Source organism: Zootermopsis nevadensis, unplaced genomic scaffold, assembly GCF_977971745.1.
Source record: "Zootermopsis nevadensis isolate Lab colony 2312 unplaced genomic scaffold, Znev_1.0 Znev_ptg000012l, whole genome shotgun sequence".
Lineage (NCBI taxonomy): Eukaryota > Metazoa > Arthropoda > Insecta > Blattodea > Termopsidae > Zootermopsis > Zootermopsis nevadensis.
In genome coordinates this window covers 2,762,330-2,788,798 of record NW_028259144.1, presented here as the reverse complement: position 1 = coordinate 2,788,798, position 26,469 = coordinate 2,762,330, and the positions used below count along the sequence as shown (strand labels likewise).

General features: G+C 38.5%; 1 protein-coding gene across 4 annotated transcripts in view; it reads right to left on the bottom strand.

Annotated features, from left to right (window-relative positions):
* Positions 1–5,535: 5,535 nt before the first annotated feature.
* Positions 5,536–26,469, bottom strand: part of Dora (zinc finger SWIM domain-containing dorado) — a 40,232-nt gene continuing 19,298 nt past the window's right edge. For 2 of the 4 annotated variants that reach the window (XM_022082332.2, XM_022082333.2), the window contains 23 exons: positions 22,310–22,564; positions 21,805–21,980; positions 21,341–21,514; positions 20,993–21,129; positions 20,272–20,467; positions 19,741–19,980; positions 18,781–19,071; positions 17,699–18,557; positions 17,056–17,525; positions 16,395–16,568; positions 15,851–16,037; positions 15,333–15,495; positions 14,985–15,141; positions 14,219–14,333; positions 13,732–13,888; positions 12,832–13,112; positions 12,471–12,682; positions 10,830–10,958; positions 9,514–10,215; positions 8,683–8,875; positions 7,838–8,012; positions 6,850–6,999; positions 5,536–5,675 (listed from right to left, as the gene is read on the bottom strand). In XM_022082332.2, coding sequence (XP_021938024.2) covers positions 5,609–5,675; positions 6,850–6,999; positions 7,838–8,012; positions 8,683–8,875; positions 9,514–10,215; positions 10,830–10,958; positions 12,471–12,682; positions 12,832–13,112; positions 13,732–13,888; positions 14,219–14,333; positions 14,985–15,141; positions 15,333–15,495; positions 15,851–16,037; positions 16,395–16,568; positions 17,056–17,525; positions 17,699–18,557; positions 18,781–19,071; positions 19,741–19,980; positions 20,272–20,467; positions 20,993–21,129; positions 21,341–21,514; positions 21,805–21,980; positions 22,310–22,564 — 5,660 coding nt within the window. In that variant the 3' untranslated portion in view covers positions 5,536–5,608. The remainder of the gene's footprint in view (positions 5,676–6,849; positions 7,000–7,837; positions 8,013–8,682; positions 8,876–9,513; positions 10,216–10,829; positions 10,959–12,470; positions 12,683–12,831; positions 13,113–13,731; positions 13,889–14,218; positions 14,334–14,984; positions 15,142–15,332; positions 15,496–15,850; positions 16,038–16,394; positions 16,569–17,055; positions 17,526–17,698; positions 18,558–18,780; positions 19,072–19,740; positions 19,981–20,271; positions 20,468–20,992; positions 21,130–21,340; positions 21,515–21,804; positions 21,981–22,309; positions 22,565–26,469) is intronic. The other 2 variants (XM_022082334.2, XM_022082335.2) reach the window with 2 other exon arrangements.

Genomic DNA, 26,469 nt, shown 5'->3' with positions numbered 1-26,469 from the left:
TATTAAAACAAATCTTAAAGAAATATGCCATAAACTGGACTCATGTGCCACTAGAATAGATCTGTTCATCACAAATTCTGCACTAAATGACTACGACTCAAACCCAGTTTTGAAGTATAAACCACATATGTCAGCTTAAAGACCGTTGGACTCTCATAACCCGAACTATGGTGAATCCATTGTAACAGTACATAATGTAAGTTTACTTGCCGATACAATGAGCAATGAATATGACCAAAACATAAAAGATAATAACAGCTCCATGCTTCCATGTCTCCAAAGCAGCTTATGAGAAACTCAACTTAAATTTTAAATCACATCAAACAGTAGTAATTCTATTGAAGGGAAATAAAAAGATCCAATGCACCTGCCCTTAAAGTACTGACAGTGAAAAAATATATATATATATATTTGTTCCTCTTTTCTTAAATAATGAATCCCTATATGTTTTTATTAATTTTCTGAAGATACTGTAAATGTAGTTAATATTATAATAGCAGTGAAATGTTAAGTGCTCTGTACTCCACAATGAGACAATGCTATGAACTGGTGGCCCACGCAGTCACTACCTACAGAAGAGATTTCTTCTTGTTTTTATTTTAAGTAGCAAACTACAAAAAACTAACACTACAATGCATCCAGATAGACTTTCCTTAATCATGAAAGTTTAAAAATATCTCTCAACATACAAGACTCATTCATCCTTCATCTAACAAGATTTCTAGCTACTTAACGTCACTGCTAATTTTTCGCAGGAGACTGCAGCAAATACATTAACATTAATACTATATTTACACACAATTATGTACTGGGAGGGTTATACCCATGGCTGTTTGCAACCTTCTTAATTACCATGATTACAAAAAATTAAAACCGATAATAGAGAAATGTTGAATGTGTTAGGCAAAATTCTTAATCCATAACAAAACCCAAGCTTTAGTGGAAGCATATCCATCATTTTCAACTTTCCTAGGTCATTCATTTCAAGATATATAGATAACTAAGAACAGCTAGAATCTTGTTCAAGGGATAAGATACAATGGACAAATTTAAAGTGAAATAAAAAAATGTCAGTTACAGTGACATCGGTAAAATTTATATCTGTCCAACACTGTAAATTAAAGGCACATGTATAAATTTACTTCAAGCAAGCACTGCTACATTATTCTACACTAAGAGATGGAAACTGCCAATGTTTGATATGTTTACCCACATTTTATGCTGGGATCCCGCAGAGTTCGGCTACTGAAGAACTTGTAGTATTTCCTGTATCACGTCCTGAATATGTGATTGTCAAACTATAGACCTAGTGCTGGATTTGTATTTGTGTATGAAAATTTCATTTAGTCATCAAAATTTTAAGTAACAAAATGTACCGACAGTACAACATTTCCAAAATTTTCTACCACTGTGTAATTTAGCCAGATACACTTCCTTTCATTGCCTCATGAACTATAAGTTTTGAGTTTGAACCTCTCTCTGGATCAAAGAGTAATTTTGTCTGTTATATAAACATACAACTGTTAAAAATCTGCTTCCTGCTGCATATTATTTAGTTAGAGATGCCAGGCTTCACAATTAAAATAGATAATTTTTTCTTACAATTTACATCCCTGTCAAACTGCCGTTGACGTTTAGGTTATTTGGGTGGTTTAACACAACATATCAGCCTGACTTTAATTCTGGTCTAAGGAAACAAACACAAGAGAAGAAGCTGTACATAATGTGTGGAGTACTCACATATTGTGAAAACATCTTTGTGTATTTATATCCTATGTTAGTTTATGTATTTATTATTTATTTATAGTTTATTTAACAAAGCTATCAGTAGCTCACAATCTTCCAAGTGATAGGATAATTAATAAATGAGAAAGGTTAAGAAGGAAGCAGTGAAGGCCTAATTAAAGGTACTATACCAGCTATCATCTCGAGGGAATATAAAAAACCCCACAAAAAACGTCAGGATAGTCAGTTCACAGGCCAAGATTTGAATCTGGGACCTCTTGAATATAAAACACAAGAGGTAACAATTCAGCTGCAGCATTTTGCTTCATTAGTTTTTATGTTCATTTATCAGAGGTATAAATTTATTTATACATATTTCAGAGGCATCTTTTTCCTGTCTTATTTTTACAGATATTAATAAATTCTATGCTTCATGCAGTAAATTTGTTTGTATGTTGTGTCACTGTTGAAAAGTGAAAACCTCCTAACTGTTATGTAAATGAAATAAGAGCACACTGAATAATAAATTATGGGTGCTAAAATAGTTGCATTTTTATATGTGTATTTTTAAATTACATAATTTACTGAAAATATATATTCTATTTTATACATGTAGAACTACTGAAACTCACAAGCTTGAATCTAAAAAGAACCTAATTCCTGAAATTAAGCTTCACAATGTGTAGGCTTTATAACACAAATGTTCCTAACATAACCTTGTCATATACTTCATAATGAAATGTGCCTTGCATCTCTAACAAAATAAAATACAGCTTAATTTTTTATTTCTTTATAAATAAAAGCCTCAGAGTGATGTAGCAGGCACTCATTTGAAACACTGTACTTTTCCCCTACCTTCATAACTCTAAATACAGTATTCACAATTTTCACCATCTGGTGATGCAAGCAATCAGAATATCAAACTATGCATTATGAGAAATTGTTAACTGGCTGATCAGGCATAAGATCCTGCATGCCAAGGTTTTTACTTAATTCTCAGTAGTAGTATTGTATTTTGATTCAGGAAAGAAAAAAGAAAGATTCTGAAGGACAATCAAGGGCAAACTGTGGACAAAATAACCAACAGAAGTCACACACACAGAATCTGCATGCTTCCGGAAGAGAAAAGCAAATTTTAGTCTTAAATCCAATCAGAAACGAACAAACATCAAGGAAACATGTAAATAAAATTACTTTTAGTCAAGGTTTTGAAACCTATACATTAACATGGGATGAAATTTCAACATAATTTTCAGTGCAACAAATAACAAAGAGTAACCATTACATTTTTCTTATATTTCTGATATACAGATGTTAAATTTATATCCTAATGAGATCTGAACCGAACTTGCACACTTCAGTCATGCAATCATTTTGTTGTCCTGCAGAAATACTTACTCACTCACACAAACACACAAGAAAAAAGTCAAACTAAACAATATCCACACATTTTTTATGGGTTAGAACACTTTCAATTTACATAGATAACTGCTGTTTAAAAATATAAACTAGACATTCTGAAATTACTGGATGAAGGCGCAACCTGTCATGTTGAAGACAAGTGGAATGAACCATACCTGATGCACTTGCTTTAAGTTCTGTACAAAGTTTCCATTTCAAGTCAAACTAAGGTAAAGGGCTGATAACATTATAGCAAAAATATAACTAAGGTAATAATGAAAACAAGAGAAGAAAAGGTGAAACAAGTATTATGATCACTTTTATCTTGACCCCACAGCCCCTTGGATGTAACACATGATGCACCATTCACCAACAGTATGGTTCCTCTTGCAATGTTGTTCATCATGTCAGAAACGTAAAACCAACACATCTCCATAAAACAGATACACCTATCTTATAAATTCTAATGTAAGTTGATTACCCCAAGAACAAGTTATTCATAAAATTCAGTGGGGAGAAATGAAAGGACAGAATGTCTGGATAATGGATATCCAGGAGCCTCGAAACTGTTTTCAGGTTATTCTGCTAGATGAAATCTGCTGAAAAATTGAATTTGAACCACGGGCATGTAGTAAAACAACCTGAAATAAGTTACAACAACTTCAAGTATAAAGTACTTCCATAGAAGAGTCCTTTTTCAGAAGCTAATAGCCACTCAGCTAGTAAAGAAAATCTCTGCATTTTACAAAACACAGATTTGTTACCACATTCTCAATAGACCACAAGATTTTCATTTAAGAGCACGATAATTGAAACAAATCATAATAGTTAAATGACTTATTTTAAAATCCTTTCTTGTCTCCCTTTACCTGTGTTCATCTTTTGCTGACAGTCAAATAAATGACGGATACCAGCAAATATAATTAAGTTTTTTAACCTTCCGACATGAATTTAATTCTGGTATCAACTTACATCAGGTGCAGAAAAAGCACATTCTCTTGTGTAGCTGCAGCTGAAACAACAGTCCAGTGAGGACATACACCAAAAATATCTAAAAACTGATCTATTATAGACCCAGTCCAAGGGTTCATTGTGCATATTCTGTGACTGGTGGATGCAAATAACCATCAGCATGCCTGTTATCTGCAGGGTATAGTAACAGTACTGTTTGGGTGAACTTGATACCATTTCCATCCCTGAAGTCACAGAATATTGGCACAATCAGGGGAGCATGCAATCACCTGATATTGTTAGCTCCTTCTGTCCACACAATCCTTTCTCCCATAACTGCAGTCTCAACAGTGTACCTGTTCCCAGTTGCACTAGGGTCTACTGCGTATCTTTCCACCAACACCCTGCTTCCTAAAGGATACCTCTCTCCCATATTTCTGGCCTCAACAGGGTGTCCTTGATTCAAAGCCATGGCATCAATGGAATGTCTTATTCCAACAGTGTATCTAGGATCAATGGGAAAAATCTCTCTGGTAGATGGAACCTCTGCATTGCACCATTCTCTATCCATGTGCTGCAATTCTCCAGTAACCCTTGAATCTGCAGAAAATCTTCTAGAATCAACTGAACAACCCTCTACTGCATTTTTAGATCCATCACCTCTGAGCCCAGAATCAACAAGGTGTCTACCTTGCATGACTCTAGCATCAACAGAGTAACAGTCTCTAATGGTTCTAGGTTCTGCTATTAAGGACCTTGAATCAACAGAATGTCTTTCTCTAAGAACTCTAGAATCAACATGGTACCTTTCTGCAAAACCTTTATGACCTGCAGAATTTACTTCTGTAACAAATTTGCTCTCCAGGAACTGCCTCTCACCTACAGGCCTAGTGCCAATGTGGTTCCTCTCACTAATACCCAATGCTTCAACGGTATACCTTTCTGGAATCGGTATTACTTTACTGACTGGGTGTCTTCGCCCCATGAGCCTATTATCCATTATGTTTTCAATGGGCCACTGTTCAGTTACGCATCTACTCTTCATAGGAAACCTTCCCCCCATAATTTCATTCTCAGCAGCAAGAATTCTCCTGTCAAGAGGGTGTACTCTGGAATCAACCACATGCCTGTCTCCCATTGTCAGGGAGTCAATAGTGTATGTACCCACTGGGTGTCTTTCAACCACAGCTCTTGTTTCACATCCTGTCACATTATAAGCAATTTCTGCTTGGAAGTCTTTTTTATCCCAGTGGCTACCACCCACCATGGAGATGTGGTTTTGATCCACGATTGCAACATTTGACCTGGCAGCAGTGAGACATATTCCCTTACTGTCTGCTGCCATCTGTCCATTCTTTGAGACAAACCTGGTTGTGGTGTTGGATGTGGATGCATCTGCTGCTTGTAAATCTGCAGGGGCTTCATCACCCATGGTTGCCAAGGATCTTGTCAAATTGTTGCTGTTATTATTACTACCCCCGATCCCACTACTAGCACCACTACAATGAAAGGCACCTAAATCTGGCCTTTGTCATTTGCTGTTTGCTTGGAGTGCTGCATTGATTTGTGCCCACAGATCCTTTTTGCATGATTTGGACCTAAAAACAAACATGTATATATTCATAACTAACTTCTTAAATATGAAAACCTTTTCCAATTGATCAAAAATGTGCAAGACTCTTGTCCTCCCAAAGTAATTTCTTAACAAATTCATTCCTCAAGTCTAGTATTTTTTTTTAATTTGTCCTGCTACACACCATGGTGGTGCTTGTGGGGGGAGAGTGGTCAGCATCATGCCACGGCCATGCTTTACACCCGGGAAACGACACTGGTACCCACTGGATAGGAGGCCGGGTAGGCTCCAGAGCTGGTCTGGATGCAGAGGCTAGAGGAAAAATCTTTTACCCCTGCCAGGGATCAAACCCTGGTAATCCAGTTCAGACAATATACTGACTGAGCTACCCTAGCCAATCAAGTTCATTATATTTAATAAATACATTTAAAAAATGTTTAAAATAAATGTTATAACAGATATACTGTGAAAAATGTTCATTGTTGCAGTGATAACCCAGTTACGAGTGCTTGATCACGATTTCTTTGTGAAAGGCTTCAAGGCACGGAGGTGGTGATTATGTAGAAAATAATGTTACGATGTCTCTGTGCAAACAGTTGTATCTCTGTGGTAATAAATGCCACATCACACTGACCTTGCGCACATTACTTTCAGAACATTATTCATACAATAAGTCCATAAATTACAAACATTTACTTGTATTTCGCTGTAATGTCTGGGCCGATTAAACAGAACACCTTTTTAAATACACATATACACAGTACCCATACATTCTTCTCTTTTCATAACCAAAATCTGAAACCTGTTTGTAATTTAAAATCTTCTACGATTTTTTCAGTGAGATTTCAGGCCCTCATGGAAACAAGTATGAAGACGGCTATCTTCTAGGATGCTCAGCGGTGTAGTCTGGCATATACCGACCAATGTTTCTGAAAAACTAACTGCTTCATCACCCTGAAGATGGAAATAGTAAATTCTCTGAAATACTGGTTCATATCTAACAGACTACCCAGTGCAATGTCCCAGAACACGACATCTTCGAACTTCAAAAATATTCAGCATGTTTGTTCTTCATCTGTCTCCAAACAGTATTCCATATAAAAGTGTTCAAACAAAGCAACATGTCCTTGTTTAACATATAAATGCTTATTAACAAGGGGCTCCATGTGGCTCTGATTTATAATAATAAATCACAATACCTGCGAATTGATTGCAGCCATTCTTTAAACTGGGTGTTCCCCTCGGGGGTGATTTGAAATGCCGCTCGTGCGGAGCAAACAATGTTCACAAAGTCCTCATAATCAGCTGTGGTAAGGTGATATAGTTTCTGGTGCATACATTGGATGTACCTATGAAAACATGATAATATTAATAACTATGGGTTCTGGTAAGAACTTATGACTACATGAGTTGAAAAGCTCCCAAGATGGGAACAACAGCTTATGGAAGATGTCACAAAGAATGAAAGAAGAATATGGAAAGAAACTGCAGAGGATTTGTGGGAAGACAGATAGATGGAAAGGCTTGGTCATCAGGCAACTCACTTGAAGTGAATGAAGAAATATTTTATGACATTCAGAACTTGTGTGGGTAGCATTCATAAGGATTTACCATCTTGAAATTTACCAACTTCTATTTAACATTCAATCTTATCTTAGTCAAATACCTTATAGTTAAAAATTTTTATATTTAGTCAATATAGAACAAATAGTACGATTCATTATTAACTATAACAAAATTATATTGCCAGTTAACATAATAAAGCATTCATTTACATGCTTCAACTACAAGAAAGTCATCATCAAGTATAATTAAAATTATTTACATTTGAAGAGTAGTACAATGAAATTAAAATAATTCAGCCTAGTTTCAAGTTTAAGTAATTTTAATTACACCTGATGATGACTCCATGTCATACATGAATGCTGTAATGTTAACTAAGAATATAACTTCTGTATAGTTGTTAATATAACTTACCATTTGTTGTATACTGACCAAAAATAAAATTATTCAATTCAAATCCACAAAAGTATGTTCGCATATAAAATATCTAGCCCTTCAGTTCAACGTTCCTTGGTCAGTTTACACAGCAGGACATTAAGTGTGATTAACTGCGATGCCTGGACTTCATTTACATAACACTGTTATGCATTACACACAATATGATAAGATAAAATGTGAACTTACATTTGCTGGCACTTCTGCACAAGTGGGGTAAGTGCTGAGCGTAAGTGCTGCATGATGAGGCCAGGATTGTTGCGAGACAGATAGTGTGCTGCTTCCAATGCCACATCATGCAGGACAAAAGGGCTAACTACGCTGTTTACCGCACAAACACAGAACTGATGAAGATACTGCGTGCCTACAAACATTCGGAAGAAAATTATAACAGTGATTTGCTCCCTCTTACATAGAGCACAGCAAACTTTCATACAACATAATTCAAGGAGTCCAAAGTATTGCCACTGGCATTCTGGGGTGCAACACCGTGTTGATTTAAAGATGGTGACAGTATGTTCCTCTGAAATTATGATATATAACTCTGCATGGCACATGTGTGTGCGAACCAATATGAGGAAAAAATATAAGACTATTTTTATGACTATAATAAATACTGTGGATAAAATCTTCTTATTAATGTTTTATTTTTCTGATCAGGGAATTAGCCTGCAGACGACGTGAAGCTGGCGGACCACAGGTTGCACCTGTCTGTACTAACACCAGACAAACTAATATATTGTGTTATCATATAGTGAGAATAAATGGCATCCCAACATCACGTTGGGATGGCATGACCTTTCCACTATAAATGTTCACTACATTGGTTGCTATGTTTTATAGTCTCCACATCACAGCTGTTTGTGTTCTGGTTTATGACACTGCCTAGTCCTTAAGATGGAGACAGTATGTTACTTCAAACATATGTAATCGCCTAACCACCATGAAAACCTCAATCTCGTCACTGTATCACCTATAATTTCACACAGAAAGTAAGAAGACAATTCCCAAATAAATTTCATAATGAAACTCACCTAGCTTCTTAGCGACCCGGAGAAGCCACTTAACATCTTCACCATAAGGTGGGTTACGCGCATACTTGGCTTGTGGCCGATCGTCATGTACTCTTCTAGCCAAGGTTTCCAGGGCCAACATACCAACTCTGTATGCTGCCAGCAAGTATCGTAACTGTGTCTGGTTAAACTGCTGTGGCTGTTGTCTGTGTACCTGAAGAAAGCAATGTCCAACTTTACACAAGAAATCAGACATGAATCAAAGTGAATGAACAAAATTGGAAAAGTAAACTTCAGTGGAATACACGTATTTTCCAAGCACATTTTTAGTTACTAGGTATTAAGTATACCTCAATGGACTTGATGCTCATTTGCTGTGGACACAAATGTAGTGTTACAAAGGTAATGCTACAGCTACAGCACTGCACAAAGTCTACTTTTACAAAACCTGAAGATTCATTACTGTGTTCACAACAATCTGCCATGGCTCTACCCAACACCAGATAAATCCACTCCACACCTCCAAATTCCATTTCCCTAAAATTTATTTCCTCACATCTACATATAGGTCTTCTGCATGGTCTCTTCCTTTGAGGCTTTCCAAAAGGGTTTGTATGCATTCTCATATCCCCTATGCGTGCTGCATGCCCTGCCAATCTCACCCTCATAGATATAATCATTCTAATAATGTGTGTTGAAAATTATAAATTATGGACATCCCCATTATGCAATTTTCTCCATCCTCATGTCGCTTCATCCCTCTCAGGGCCAAAAATTATCCAATCACCTCTACACTAAATAGTATTCATGTTCCAGCATCCACCAATTGCACAGCCCAATATACAGTCTAACCTGTAAAGTTCCTCCTTGCTGGATTGTGGCGGCTGTAATTGGATATACATGGTGGTGTGGAGGTGCAGCTCCATTTGTATTTGCCACTACGGCTGCAGCTCTCATCCCAACAGCAGTTGAAGTGGTTGGAGCAAGTGTTACAGCAGTACCATAATACTGTAGATTGGGTGGCAAGCCTGGACCTCCTGCATTGGGAGGAAGGTTAGCATAAGCTGCCTGTTGATTGGCAGCATGAGGTGGATATTGGAATGCAGGTGGGGAAAGATACATCTGCAGATGAGGTGGGGGAGGGAGTGTCACTGTGTGGGGATGATGATTTAGTGGACTCCCAAAGTGTGGATGGTGATGAGGGTGAGGATGAGGATGTAGACCTTGAACTGCAAAGCTGTATGGACTGACTGTGTATGGAACACTCATACCAACACCAAGTGGTGCCAACGTCGTGACCGAAGGATGTTGCGGGTATGGGGGTGGCGGAGTTGTCGTCACAACCACAGACTGGGCGCCCGGCGTGCCTGCAAGGTTTCCTTGTAGAACACCTGTGCTGGGAGAAACCAAGCCTGTGGGCAACTGCTGAGACATTTCTATAGATGGTGGAGTGGGTTCCACCATTGTAACAAGAGCCCCACTGTTTGTGTCTAGACTTAAGGATTCATGGGGCATCTCATTTTCTGTAGGCTGATCTCCACCTCCAGGTGTATGCTTAAACAAAAAATAAATCAATACACATGAACCAGAAGCAGGAAATGCTGAAAGAAAGAATCTTCTTCCTGCCACAAACTTAGACCAATAAATGACCTGTTTCAGCCTCAACATTGTAACTGTCTAGTAGTCTCTTTAACAACTGTGGATGCTTTTTTATTATTTATTATTAACTGCAAATGGGTTTATATCTGGTGGTAGTGGTGCTACAATAAGACACAACAAAACAATGAGACACAACAAAACAACACACCACACTCAAAATGAAACAACTAGCATGATCCTGACAGTTTTGTTTATAACCCTGTGCTAATTTCTTTTTGATTGTGTCCATGTGGAGTTCTTCTAAAATGCCTTCATTCCTTCCACAGTCTAATGAACAGTATCTTGCTGAGGACATCATGAATTTCATATATGCTGCCTTTATTGTTTTTATATCTTTGTTTCAATATTACCAGATGTGATATTTTATTTTACTACTCTCCTTTCTAAAACAGAGCCAAAGCAGCAAGAAATGGCCTTCCCACCATTAATGTTTATTGGTAATAAGGATCATTCCCATTTTATGCAAACTATAAAATAAACGATGTGGTTTCATAACAGTGACAACTTACCCTCATGTACAGCTCATACCAGTACTTGGCCACTTGAAACAACACTTCTGGATAAACACCTCCTCCCTTTGCGGCATTCTCCACAGTGAGGCAGGAATGTTCCAGCATAAGGTCACTCTGCTCCTTGCACTGCAACCAGCAAAAAGAAGATATGTAAATTATGCCAGAAGAAGAACTAGGACAAAAAAGATGTTTTATCTCAGTAACTGTCCCTGAATCATATCCAAAGTCAGCTGAATTCTGTTCACAACTTCATAATTTCTTTGTCTAATATCCATTTTAATATATTCCTTTCAAAAAATATCCTGCCTTTTATGGAACCTTACACTTCATAACCATGTTCACTGAATACTATCCTGAGACAGATAAATCCAGTCCATACCTTCACACCTTATCTTTAAAGAGCCACTTTAATATTATTTTCCCACCCATGTTTATGTCCTCAAAACAGTCTCTTACCTTCATGTTTCCTAATTAAATTTTGTTTGCATTTCTTACTTCTTCCATGCTCACTATATGCCTTTGTCCTCCTCATCCTCCTTGATTTTATCATCCTAACAGCACATGGTGAAAAGTACAAATTATAATACAGTGAAACCTCGATGCATCGTTTTCGGCGGGGGTGGGAAATAAAAACGATGAATGCGGGAAAACGATAGATGCGGGAAAGCATTAAAAATTTTAAAAAAACAATGTTTCTCTTTCAAAGTTACTTCTTTTTACCAAAAAATTCTTTAATGGACAACTGGTTTGTCGAAACTTTACGTTTTAGACCAAACAGAGCACTTTCCACGTTCAAAATGTTTTCCTCGTCACGTTCACTAATATTAAGCGCATAAAAGAACGACTTCACTTTCGCCAATGCAGCGTGCGCTTCGGCAAAGCTTCGGGCTCGCATTCGTCGTCTTCTTCTTCCTCACCACTCCAACCCCCTTTGCGGACAATAACAGGAAGAATGGAAATACTATTACTGCCGAACTCAACGAAACGTAGCTGTAGAAAACCCTGAACCGCTGGAAACGAGATGAACCAGAAGAATGAAAAGTGTCGCCGGCCTTTCCTTTGTACTTATAATAAAAGCATTTGTGAAGAAATTCACACTGCACATGCCATCTGGCATCGCTGGAACGAAATATGAGTGCACCCTAATTAAAATCGTAAAATTTCTGACAATGGGCACCGCCATTCACTCCAACTAACCGCTGACCCTCATTCCAAAAGAATGTGCTGGTTGGGCGATATAACAGGTTACCGCTACTGCGTATTCCAAAAACATTATGCGTCTTTCGGTAATAATTTATCTCAAAACCCAGCATTTTAATTTCTCAGAAACGATCATTGCGGGAAAATTGTGGGCCGGGACAAAGATTTTTGAACGATCGATGCGATAAAACGATAGTTCGAGGAACGATAGAAGCGGGAAAATGTAACATTATTTTATATGGGATGTATTCGGGACCGAACAAAACGGACGATGCATCCGGGAAAACGATAGTTCCGGGAACGATGGATAGAGGTTTCACTGTAGTTTCTAATTATGCAGTTTTCTCCATCCTCCTGTTACTTCCTCTCCCTTGGGTCCAAGTAATCTCTGCAGCATCCTGTTCATAGACAAACCACATACAAGCACAAAAACATTACCTGCAAGATAGCCCTCTGGATTTCATTTGGATTGAGGGCATGAGAATGGGGTAAGCAGGACAGTGCCAGTTCTGCTGCAGCTCGAACAATATTAAGGTCACAGCATCGGGAAGCCCTGTCTGCTATGCTCACTGCTTCAGGTGGAGTCAAATGTCCTTCCCAGGTCTCAATCAGGAAGGAGATAGCTGGAGCTCCAATCTCCATTGCCTGACCTGTGACAGCATAACCACAATGATCTTATTCAAACACAGAAGTCACTAAAACAACAATTAGTTTTACTTTCTCTCTTGTAGCTGACATAGTGTAATTTAGAATCAATCAATCAATCAGTCCACACTCTACTACTGAAATGATACTGAACCTGTGATCCAGGACACATGTGATGAGTACGTGCGACTGAGCCAGTTTGGACTGACACAATTGTGGAGACCGAGAGCATAAAGTCCGATCTGGAAGGCACAGATGTGGAGTGCACGGTGAGGACCGTGGTGATTCTGTGATGTTGATGCCTGAGTGAACAGTGATGTGCTGCTATTTCCCCCAGCCTTTGTCAGCACAGTTTTTGCTAGCTCAAACATGAAGTGTGCGCCTGCTTCTGATGGTTGGTTTGGTATTGATGGGTACACTCGTTTACCTTTGAATCTGTAGAGAAATTACAATTCCAAAATATGTTTTTCTAATAAGATATACTGTGATACTCATGTAATTCACCTTGCACATTTTGAGATTTTTATGTTATGTTCTCATGTTCATAAAGATGTCAATGTTGGACTTCTGGGTTGTAACATTGTTTAGACTTGCAGGTAGATATCAACATATATCAAAATTCTGGACGAACATACTGCCTCCATCTTCACATGACATTACAACCCAGAAAACCAATAATAATGTCTAGTAGATTTTGTTCAAATTTGCACTGCACATGTTACAATATGTCTGGCAATATTTTGAGAGAGGAACATTTTGTGAAACACCCTCTTTGCAAAAAGAACTTACTACAATGCTGAGGAATATGAAGAAATGTAATCATGAAGACTAAGTCATCAACATTTTATCAAGTAGTCACTAATACCTTACAAGAAATTGAGAAACTACAAACTTCTGAATTCCCTGTGCTCCTGCTGACGAGAGCAAAGTCACAGAAACCTCACATGACTAAAGGATTTGTCTAATGGCAGGCTTTAGTATTAGTGTTATTGAAATTTAGGGTTCAACTACTATTAATTGCTTGACTTATTAGTTAGAAATAAAAAAAAAATACCTAGTTGCCTCTTTGGTGCGTGTGGACGTCACTTGTTGCACAGTGTTAGGGGGCCCTGCGGTGGCTGCAGCTGTTGGACTACTGAGGGACAGGGTGGCCAAACCCTGTTCCACCTCAGCACTGGTTGAGCTATGTGGACGGCTACTTGGACCCACTGCTAAACAACAAATGTTTAACTTACAGACACGGAGAAACAAACTAAACTCACTTCCTCATTAAACCTTTTTTTACAGAAAAAAGTCTATAGCAGTTAAATACAAAGACCAATAATAACATCACTTTGGATTTTTATGGACAATCCATTTTCCAGGAACCATGTCCCATCAGAACTGTCTTGAGCAGTGTCTTCTTATGCTAAGTCACATGCCAACTTAGAATATCTAATTTTTTGAGTTACCGTTGTAACTGATATTAACATACGGTCTATACAAAGCTTATTATAACAGTTCACTATTAGATCAGATTGATTTCTAGAAACACTACTTACACATGGCAGTGTTCTCGGCCATGACTGGATCGGATGAAGATCCCATAGCACTGACCATGGGAGAAGACACAGCCTCACTGCTAGAGACTTCTTCCTTCCTTCGACAACTGGACAGCTGCAAAGAAGACCATTGCACTATGTAAATTTAACACTCCATTAACCAATCGACTATCATGTAATTATAAGACCATCCATAACATGCGATGCAAACTGGAGAGTAAATATGGTGAGAGGCATATAAACATGAGCCCAGAAATGCTTCTTTTAACGCTTATCTTCTTAAATATAATTCCATGCTTCTACGTATCTTTCTGAAAAGCTGCTTGAATACAGGAGAAACTGTTTACAGCAGTGTCAAGATGTGCTAAGATGGATAAACTAGTTTCATTATTGCCTTAGTTCACATCGCTGCTCTGCATCAGAGTGGAATATTTTAAGCCAAATTATCTATTTAAAAATTAAATATTCATGATTAATTTTACTCTTCAGGAGCAGCAAACACAATGCAGATTATGTTCTTTTGAGTTATGATACTGTGTAGTCATGTAGGTACTACACAGGACGCAAGTCAAATATGTTGGTTACCACCTACAAGACTACGCAGCATCACAACCCAGATGACCACAATCAATATCTTTCGTACCACGAAAACGTCAAAATAATGTACAAATGGATTATTTTCTTGTTTTGGGACCTAGAATATGCATTACAGTAGATGACACTACCTTTCATGGACACGATGCATATATGATTAAAATGAAGTTACCTGGCTCTTGGTGGAAGGGTTGCTGGAATACATGGAACTGACAATTGGTGTTTTGAGGAGCTGATGCACCTCCCTGTCAAGTAGTTTCTCCATAATACGAGCCACCTTGCCAGGGTCATCCTTATAGTGCACCAGCAATGCAATTGCTAGATCTCCCCTAAGGAAAAGACAAATATCTTGCACTACAATACAGCAAAAGAAATACTAATTTCAAATATTTAACCCTAAGATATGTTTTATTTTGGTTTTAGTACATGAGGACATATGGTGCTGTTACCGGCAGCAGACATGCGACAACATTCATTCAACAAGGTCAAGAATTTTATGTCAATGTCTAAGTCTACCAACCTCTGTCTTCTAGTTCCTTCACATAGTAATGGATGATCAGCCTCAGAGACATTAGCTTTCAATCCTAATGCTGCTACTGCAGCCTCAAATCCTAGGGCTTCATCAGTTGGTAACCTTAATGCTAGATTCAGGAGCTGACATTTTGGCTCACGACCAACTGTTGCTGGAAACAATATGTAATAGTGAGGTCACTCATGGCAAGAACATTCTGTCTTTAGATCAACACATAGGTTATTGAACAATGATACTTAAACTGCAAATGTTACACGATGCCAAATAACATGGGAATAGCACTAGTGTCAAAACCCAGACGATGACTGTTAACATTTTTCAGTATGACTGATTGATGTATACAAGGAAAATAATATAACAGTTTCAGTGCCACCTTAATCTGTTTAAAGACTGCTTAGACATACATAACAGAAACAATATATGACACTGAGATACAAAATAACTATACAGCCTAGCAGAGATTAAATTCACATAAATATAATAATTTATGAAGTACTGTCCTTTACCTGGTATCACAAGAACATCAAAGATAAAGCTGGCAAGCATAATAGGGAGCAGAGCTTCACCCCTTGAGCGCAATGTCCCGTCCTTCAACTGTTCGGCCCGTTCTCGGATCATCTTCATTTCCCAATTCCCAAGGGGAATGCGCTTTAGCAAGTTCACAAGTTCAGACTCCTGATTTGCCAATTTCACCTATAAAATAAAAATTACAGAGCAATGCTATGAGAAACATAGGACATTTTTTCTGGAAACCAATGTGAAAAAAAAATGTTTAACTGGAGAGAACATAACTCTGAACTACCAACTGGAGATAAATGAAATGTTAACCTTACACAAGATAAAAACATAAATCAAGGAATAATGATATTCCACTGCACAAGACACAACTAAAACAAAACAGTCAGTTAAGAGATTGGAAAAACTTTGTCAAATTCGACTGTCCAGAAAACACTACAATAAATATACTGCAAAGTTTAAACCGCTGCCTACTACAATGTCCTTCCCAATTCATTAATCATAAAATATGACATACAGTATCCAGACTGTTACCTCAAGTGGTTTGGTACTGGCAGGGGGACGAGCCATCTCAAGGCCAAACATTCCAACACAAAATGCAAGATGAAAGTGTTCCAGGTTCTCAGCCAATACTGTACAAAGAAATGCACACTTGGCAAGAGTAGCAGATGCCAAGCAGCTCAGCTGGCGTGATGCTGGATTCATTTGCTGTAACACAACAAACAATGCTATAAACTGTTTGAAATAAGCAAATAGTTACATACAATAAAGAGTACTGCTGAAATGTTATCAAGATACAAAATAAGAAAATATGACAATCAGAAGTACGTAAAATTGGGTTCCATAAAAAAAAATTAAAATCAAAACAAGAAGTTCACCTAAATTACTTTATATTCATTTAAGCTCTTGCATAAGAAGTACCAAACACTCCTTATTCAAAAGGCTGTGGTTTTAATCTCTGACCAGACACAGATAGAGCAAACATCCATTTAACCAGCATAAGTTGGACAGAACAACCTGGTTCGTCAAAAACCTGGTTGATTTAAAGTTATATTTGAGGCTTGGAGAAATAATAAATAAGTACAATAGCTGCACAACAAAAATAAATTTCTTTTACTTCCACTGACTAATGTTGAAGTCACACAATAGGAGTTCCCATTCCCTATGTTAAGTATAATCCCAGTCTTTCACATACCTTCTTCCTCTTGCCCTTGGAAGGAAGTGGTGGCAGCTCAACCATGAGATCTGGAGGACTGGCCAACAGTTCCTTTGCTAGCCTGACTCCCAGCGTACAGGCCTCCTTGCCATGACCATGTGCGTGAAGGCCTTCAGCTCTAGCAAACAAGACGTCCCAGACGTCCTCCGTCTTTCTCAGGTTAGCAAATACAGTAGATGGTGAGAGAGGGTTCTGCTCTTCTCGTTTCGATAAAAACTTTCTCTCTGTGCCGCCATTATTTCCACCAGTGTTGCCAACTGCACAACAATTGCCTCCTACATTACTCACACCTCCACTGTTACTGTGTGAGAGAAGAGCTTTAGGGTCATAGTAGTACACGTTGTACTCATCTCCTGACTGTTGTGAATCAGAGTTTGAGGATGATAAAGATTCATCTTTGGACGGTCGACGGGAGGCTTCTGAATCTTCTGGAGGGGTCCCTCCACCTCCTGAAACAAACAAATCTTTAAATAAGGCCAAAAAAAGTCTATACAATTGATAACACTCCTTGGTGAACAGTACAAATACAGAATATGCAAGACACAGGAAGCATTCACAACAACCCCACAAAACATATCAAGAAACAAAAACTCAGAAATAGAGAAATGCATACATCACTTACCAGAAACATCTGAATCTGCATCCAGTACTTCTGGTTGAGACACTGATGGTGATGACAAGCTTGGGGATTGCAGCTGTAGCTTTCTTTGGGACACTGAAGTTGATGACTGTGGTGTAGACATGCGAAAATTAGTAGAAGCACTTTTTGAAGTGCGTGCATTGAGGAATGATCTTGAAGTGTCGGGAGAGGGATCACAGAAACAACCAATATCATCCAAAACAGATGGAACACCTCCTGGGGGAATAGTATTGAAGTTCATGCACATTTTATTACCACCGATTTTTCTTCTGTAGTTGCTGTCACTATCTTCACTCTGACTTTCTGTACTGGCCATGGATTTCAGAAGAGAGTTTCTCACAGAAACAGAGCCAGAACCAGCCCGTGGTTTCTTACATGGATCCTCCATAATCCTACCAATGCTGGTGCTTGCCCCACTACTACTGGCAGAGTCACTGCCACCCCCTTCCTGCGAATCAGTGTCGCCACTACTGACCTGCAGTGTTGGTCCCATCAGAACACCACTCTCATTCAAGATATCAGTATCTGCATCATTTTCACAGAAACCTTCACTACTGACACTGGACCGATTTCCATCCCGGTCCCTGTTGCTACTGAGATCAGGCACTCCGCTCAATGTGATGGGAGAGAGCGATAAGTCATGGTGGGTATATGAAAACTCAACAAGTTCGCTGATCCGGGCAGGACGTTTGCTCATCCCACCTGCATGATGACTGCTATGGATGTGACTTATACTATGTAAGTGTGGGTTGTGATAATGATGATAATGATGATGATGATGTGTATGATGATGGGTCGTCGATGGATGCTCACAATACAGAACGGCCTGTGACGAGATTACCTGCGAGACAAAAAGCAGATACAATAAATACACTACGGTATTAAGCTGAAACTGTTGGTAATGCTCATGAGCTCTCAAACATGCATACAAGATGAAATGGATGGTGCAAGTAATCAATTATATGTTTATATAATTCTGAGTTATTTCACTAGTATGAAGCAATCAAGAATCATTAAAATATTCACCAGTTTTCTTATTTTATGCAACGACAGTCTTGTCTTACCTGATTCACAACAAGATTCTCTGAACGAGTTGAATCCCCAGCATGGCGGAAACAAGTGAAGGGACAATGGTAGAGACGATTAACCCCACTGGTGTATGTTATGCCAGGGAGGGGGTAATCATCCCAATCCATGTAGCATGCCTCAATTGCTGGCTTGAATCCCGTGAACACTTCCACATCATTACGAAAAATGTTCACGTTTTTTATGTTGGTACCACAGCCATTTCCTCCAGCACTGCTACTTGTTAATGACTGGCTGTTCGACACTCCACCCCCACGACTCTTGGTCACCTATTCAAACCAATGTGGAGTGAGAATGATGAACACCAATGTGTTCATAACTTTGAAGATTACGAAAGCGTACCGTGGCATAAATAGTTAATATATGCTTGTTCAAAAACAATTAATATTACAGCAAACAGTGTACACAAATTCTTTTATGCTGAATTTACAAACTTCATTACAGTGCTAATTCTGTCAAGTCTCCCTGACTCATTAATCACAACTCTGATAACCAACTGCAATATTATTAAAAAGACAGATATCAAAGAGATGACAAAAACAAACAATATTTTAGTCAGAAAGCCCAAAAGGAAACCACTTGTTAGACCTATGTGTATTTATTTACTTATGGTTTATTTGAACCAGAGAAATCTTGAATACAAAGCAATATTGGTGTGGATGGGAGAATAATTTAAAAATGTTTCTTACACAAATACAATGCGAATGTCATGGTTAAGTGCTTTGTATCTGGATAAAATCTTGACGACTTATATGTTAAGATGGAGTGCTAAACACTGAGTAGAAGGAAAAGATAAATGGAGGAGGAGGAGGTGGAGGGGGAAAAGAGGGAGACAAAATAGAACGAAAAGATTAAGCAATAATTGTGATATTCTGAAGATACAACTACGCATATTGTCAGAAATGGTACTGCAAATATTGAATGTGCTATTAGCTCACCTTCTCAACAATTTTGATGTGCCAATCCCTAAATTGACCATGAAGAAGTTCCCTCTCTTCAGGAGAAATACCAGGGTTCAGAGCTGCTAACCGCCACAATACCACAATCTCATCACACAGAGAAGAGCATGCATGTTGTGATGTATGACTATTGCTGTTCACATTGCTATGCTTCCCCCCGCCATGTCCAGAGCTCCCGTTATGCAGAGCCACCTTCGTATTGAACCACCAAACCAGAATCTGAAACAGTACAACAAACGTGTATTCTCATACTCTTTACATACCAGTGGCAAAGGCTGATTCATTACATCACAATTATGTCACACGTCCGCTGCTTGAGGTACATTTGATTTATATGACTTTCGAGAGTTGGTTCTTCCCATCTTCAAAGAATCTCTCATCTGAAGATGCAAATATGACCTTGACTTTGTACATAAAAGAAGAAAAGAGATTAAAAACTGGGAAGAACGGACAGGAGGAGCAACACGTGATGACAGAGCACAGGTTTAGATTCTCAGTTGCTTAACACACCTGTTCACATGCCATGCACTCCTCAGTAATTATCTCTAGAAGGGGTATGGCATTGCGATCATTCCTCTTGAACATCTCACGAACAATTGATAACAGATTCCACATGCCTTCTGGCTCCCTGCCGCGAAGTGGTCGCAGCAGATTGCTCCATTCAGCAGCTGCTGGAGGTGCTGCTGCACTCAAATAGTTCACATCACTGAAAGAGAAAACATATTTCATAAACAATACATAAAGTGGAGAATGTATATTCATTAATTTAAAATAAAGATTTATCATTCTTACAAAACACAACACATATAAGGGAAAACGGATATACACCCACAGTTGTAAAGGATCTGAATCTACAAAAAAAATTTAATATTGTGTTCTTGATTCAAAATATCAGCCCTAAATCATTTACAATACTAACGAGTTAAAGTGAAGAGAAAATTTAAAGACATACAATATATTATAGAAGCATGAATAATACATAATTACAGAAAAGTACAAGAACAGAACTGAGGGTGATAATGATTAGTACACAAAAACAAATGTCTATAAATTATTGAATGACAAAAAATGATGTAACACAAGACACACGTATAATAATTAAAATAAATGGAAGCACTATATCATATTACGTACAGTGCCAGGTGATGACAGAATACAACTGAAACATGCCACTACAATAAAACGAAACCCTGTACTTGTGTTGACTGACATTAACATATTGTTAACAGACCTGAACACAATGGGAGCTGGTACACAGAATTTTATGAGAATCTTCTTGATGTTGTCATGGAGTGTCTTTTCATCTAAATACCATGATGTCTGATCATTGGCAGAGGCTCCAGCTGTGGGATCAGGAGCACCACAAACCTGAAATAAACATAAAAAAAATCATGAAACACAAGGAAAAACTTTTAAAGATTAATTACATCAAAACTGATATTTCTAATTTATGTGGGTCATCTGTAGACACCGTTATACTCCAGAAAATTTGAGTCCTACAGAAATAGTCACTGGTCTGCACAGGACAGAAAGTTTGGTGTGCATACAAGACGTGGCAGGATTCAATAATGTTACTCACAGTGTTGATGGCAGAGGGCTGTGAAGAGAGCAGCTCGTCCAGTAAACGTTGAGCAGTGGGTAGAATCTGCTGTGGCAGCTCACTGATCAGATACTGAGCAAATTTCTGCAACTGCTCACGATGAAGTCTTGACAGCGACTCACTCACTGGTGCTCGCAGGCAAACCTGAGTTGGCTGTTGACAATCACATTGTCGCAAATCAACATTATACCACTACGAACATTACATATTATACAACAGACAGATTCCAAGATACATTAGTTTAAAGAATAGACAGACAGAACAATGTGTACGGCTGTAAGGTGAAAGCATGGTTAAGGCAGGTACCAAATGTAAACGCTGAAAACTATGCCATAAAGATATGTAGGAGAGCGGAGGTAAAGATCGTAGTATTCTCAAACTATGAATGAGTTACAGCTGAGTTATTTGATTCTAGGCTGTTCAAAGAAACAGGGGTTACCTACCTGATGTATCCTATGCAAACAGACTGCGACAACATGTGAACACCAGTAAGCAGTCGAGGAACAAGTGCAATTGCAGGATGTAATACGCCGTCGATCAAATGTCACCGCCACGTTGTACTGTCCACGTACCTGCCCCACACTCGGAGGTGGCCACACACTTGCGCTAAGATGGAAACCTGCCCACAAAATTATATTTAGAGACATCTTAATATGTGCAGTATCTTAATCAATTAACAGATAAGAATCCCCAAAGGGAAAAGATAAACAATATAAAATTGAAAAATTATTTGTAATAATAACTGCAGACATAATGGCTAGGATGAGCTAGACACAATAAAAGAATAATTTTATATACAGATTTAATCAGTACAACTGCACTGAGAAAAAGAGATAAAAAGAGAAGTCAAATCAAGATTTAAGAATTACTGTATTACAAGTTATCTATAATTAACACTGAAGATGTGTTTCAAGAAGGGTGAAATACATCAAAACTTTAGGCACTTGCCTATCTGGAGGGGATCCTTGACGGCCCGATTCTTGAAGAGGTGTTCTCCCCGTTGGAATTCATCTGCACTACCATTGGCCAGACAAGAGTATAGACGGATGTCCTCCTCATTGTCCGGGAAGCTCCAAAATGCGATTCTAAGCTGTAGCTGTTCAGGCACTGGAGGATACACATGCTCCACCAGTTCAAACGGTATGTGCGCTGCAACACACCGTGCCGTCAGTTCACCCAGTGACGGCACCTGGATCCCACATTCTGCAACAAAATAAAACCACAGCATAAGAGAAGATTTTTTTAAAACTTCTCCGAACAGTGGTCAGACACATGGGCATTATGATGCCACAAGCCCATCATTCCTTAAATAAAAAAGCAGGTTAATATCACAAAGGAATGTGCCTTAAATAAACAATCAAAAACAAGCTTAAATTAAATACTTGTTGAATGTGGTGTGTGGTACAAGGTTACATGGCATCACAACTCACAATCAACATTTTTATTGTGTGTGGACCTCAGATGTCTTAGCAATGAATTCGTAACTTCTGGAACCATAAACAAACTGTAAAACCTTCTCAGTGTTTGTTCTATTGAATATGTATGAATGTAAAATACTCTTGCTGCATCAATAACCAATGTCATTGTGATCATAAGAAGGAAAATACATTACAGAATTTCTGCTGGAATTTCCTTGGACATGTCTGACGAGAGGAAGTGAGGTGGTGTACCACAGAATGTGTGCATAAGACACAGACTTTCACCTTGTTACTTCAAGAGAGGGTGAGATGTACTGTCAACATTCTTACATTTGTTTACATTTTGCTTGAATATTCTCTCTTCTCACTTGATTCATCCACAAAGCTAATTGTAGCAGTTAAACTCTTTAAAACTATATTACAAGGCTGAACACAATCTAACAACATAAAGCAGAGTCCATGTGAAACCACCAATTGCCCAGTTCATCAAAAAAATCTCCACTCTGTATGCAATTTCAAGGTTTATTTCCACGCTCACAAAAGCCTACAACCTGACCCTATCGAAAGCCAGGTGTATCCAGTTCACATCCGAACACACTATTTTTAAGACCTTATTCTTCTATCTATGCCTAGTTCTTCTTTCAGGTTTTCTCCCATACATACTACATGCTTTCCCCATCCCATCCTCCTTAATTTTATCACCGTAATGATATTTGGTGATAAGTACAGAATACTATTTATAATGCTCTGTTAAGTTTCATATAACTTTTTATTTCAAGTGCACGAAATCTGAAAACGCCTAGAGGTTAGACAACACTTCTCGCAGTCCTGTGTGACGGTTGTCGGCACCGCCGGGTAACATCATTTTGTCTAAGCCTTTTTTACAATTGGATTCATGGTAATTCGGAGAAGCTATAGCAAAAGGATCCTTGTACAAGATAACCTAGATTAGCAGCAGCGGCCAGTGAATGATATTAACGACAACAAAGGATTCTGGATGACCCATACGTCTATATTGCTGAAAAATACAATAAATATTACAAATAATCACCTCAGGAGCCTCAATCATTACTCCGAAATTAACATTTTGTAATTACTAATATGTTCACTGCATTTAGAGGGCTCTCCATGTGTTCATTACACAGAGTTTTATGTCATACGATACTGATATTAGCTGATGTGCTGGGTTCGAATCCTTCTTAAATGGAGGGAGAAGTCCTTTCTATCATGCTTGACATGCTCTCACTTAAATTTCTTTGGCAGGAGATGGAGAAACGAGAAAAAGTATCAGAAGCAAGGAGTAAGAATATTCGAAGTACGAACACGAACGAACAAGAAACATTTCAGATAACGAATGTAGTAAGGAGGTCTGGCGAGGAAAGAAATCAATTTGATCACAGTACAGATACAACATTCCCAATATTTTGCTTGGGTTCCTCGGGGAAAGCAAATGGCTTTCTTTACGAGCATGCTGAACAGAAAAAAAAAGTAAAAAAAGTAAAAAAAAAATAATACAAAAACTGAACACTTACTCTGTGTGTAGCACCTTCAAACTCTGAAATATCTGACGAAATTTCTTAGCCTTTTTATATGAAACCTACATAAAAGCAACACTGAACCCATTCTCTAGATTACAGCGAATGAACTTTCTTTACGCAACATGATCCTATCCAGATCAATTCTATCCAATCAGAATTATTGTCTCCTGATGATAGAGACAAAGACGGTCTACGTAACGGCGGGTTCTTATTCCAAACAGACGTGGCTGATGTGTTATCGCTTTTAGTGACCCAAAAGGCTTTACGTTGTAGAAAATCGATCTCAAGCCACGAGCAAACACACATATATGTAGACACGTAGTCATTAGGACATAAATTGTTTTATATATTCACATATTACCCATCTGTGACAACTGGAATTTCTATTATATTCAAACACCAGTACATCGCTTCTCAGTGTCTGTTTAGACATCGCTTCCTCACAGCACTAAACCAACAATCAGATGGTAACAAATTTCAAGTTACGATCCAATAAAATTTATAGCTAAGCATTCTGAGAGGCGGATCAGTTGATTATGCTTTTGTTCTGTAGTAAAATGTCGACCTCTTGTCTTGCAAGATTATATAAAGTCAAACGATAATCTTTGTAGCTAAGGTTCAGGCTTAATTCTTGCTCAAGACAAGGACCGTCTGGAGTGACATCGACAATGTCTGACTGGATGCCACTTCAAATGACCCTATTTACGTAGTGACACCAAAATAACTACATTTTAGACCCGAGACATAATTAGAAGACTTCATTGTACACTTCGCAGCGGTCCAATGAGATGTCGAACCACGTGTTCTGAATCTGAGAACGACACATGTCCGACTATTGATGAATGTCACTATAATAAAGTGACACCGAACAAGAAACGAACGAAAGGCCCACATCAGTCGAAGTCTGTCATTACATACAGAACACGTGCAGAGAACGGGAGGTGCAGAGGCGATGATGATATAGTGACTAGCTTCATACTGGGTGGCCGGTGTTAGATCCCCGGCTGTAGCAGCGAATCTTCTATTCGGCATCGTGTCCAGACCGACTGTGGGGTTTGGCCCCAATCTGACCACTCACATCTATCCAGTGTCTAGGTTAAGAATGGATGGTGCTGTATCTCTATTCCACCATACGTCTTCATGGTATGGCATGGCATGTACTCAATCGACGTATGGTAAAACAGGTTTCGAGGCCAGATTATTTATCACACGTGGATTTCAACGTACAAATTAATTCCACGGCGCAAGTGTTTTCTTTGAAAAGCTGACAGTCGCTAAACTTCTCAAGACATCCCCCGCTCTTTTATGAACCACACAAATTCACAAAAACCGTCAATGGACCCTATCTACGCCATTTCAATCCGGGGAAAATCACTACTCTCTGACTATGCGTAGATATCACGCACTTGGAAAAAAAGAAATGATCAATAATAAATAGCTTGTGTTTCTGTTCCTATTTGAACAAAAGAACTTTCAATAAGCTTTTGGAATACTGGTGCCTTCTGTGACTGAAACTAGCCTAACATCAGAGTTCCTCCCTCTCAGCAAAATTTCGCACATTACAAAACACGCGGTAAATTTCAAGCGTTTTAAGGGGGTGGGGGGGAAAGGGTGCTGGCGTGGGGAGAAAATTTATGTACATCTGCTGCATGTGGGAACCAATAACAAACACGCCGGAAATACACAGTCTTGGCACATTAATTAGTATGAAGGCGCAGCTTCTGCGACAGCAAAACAACCATGCGGTTACCCACCGACCACTAAGTAATGGAGGGAAAAACATATTTAATCGATTCATCATTACTTTCTTTCATAATCCCTCCCTCCATTCATTTTTCCCTCTACCCCATTCTTAATCTATCCTCGCCGCGTGAAATGCGCGCATTTGCCCCGCCACACTGAGCGTGCTTCGTCTCCAGATTCACCCGACGGATTTCGATCAAGTTTAGTACTGAACCTTTCAAAGATGCAGCTTCTAATACTCTTTTGTACTGAAGACGACACAGCGCGATCTATCATTTCTCGCGATACAGCATCTGCAGTTCAAACAGTGTCTGCTTATAGATTATTTAAAGACACGTTCAGCAGCTCAGAAAATATAGCGTGTGTATTTGTATTTGATCAAGAACGAATATATTTTTAGCTGCAGTAT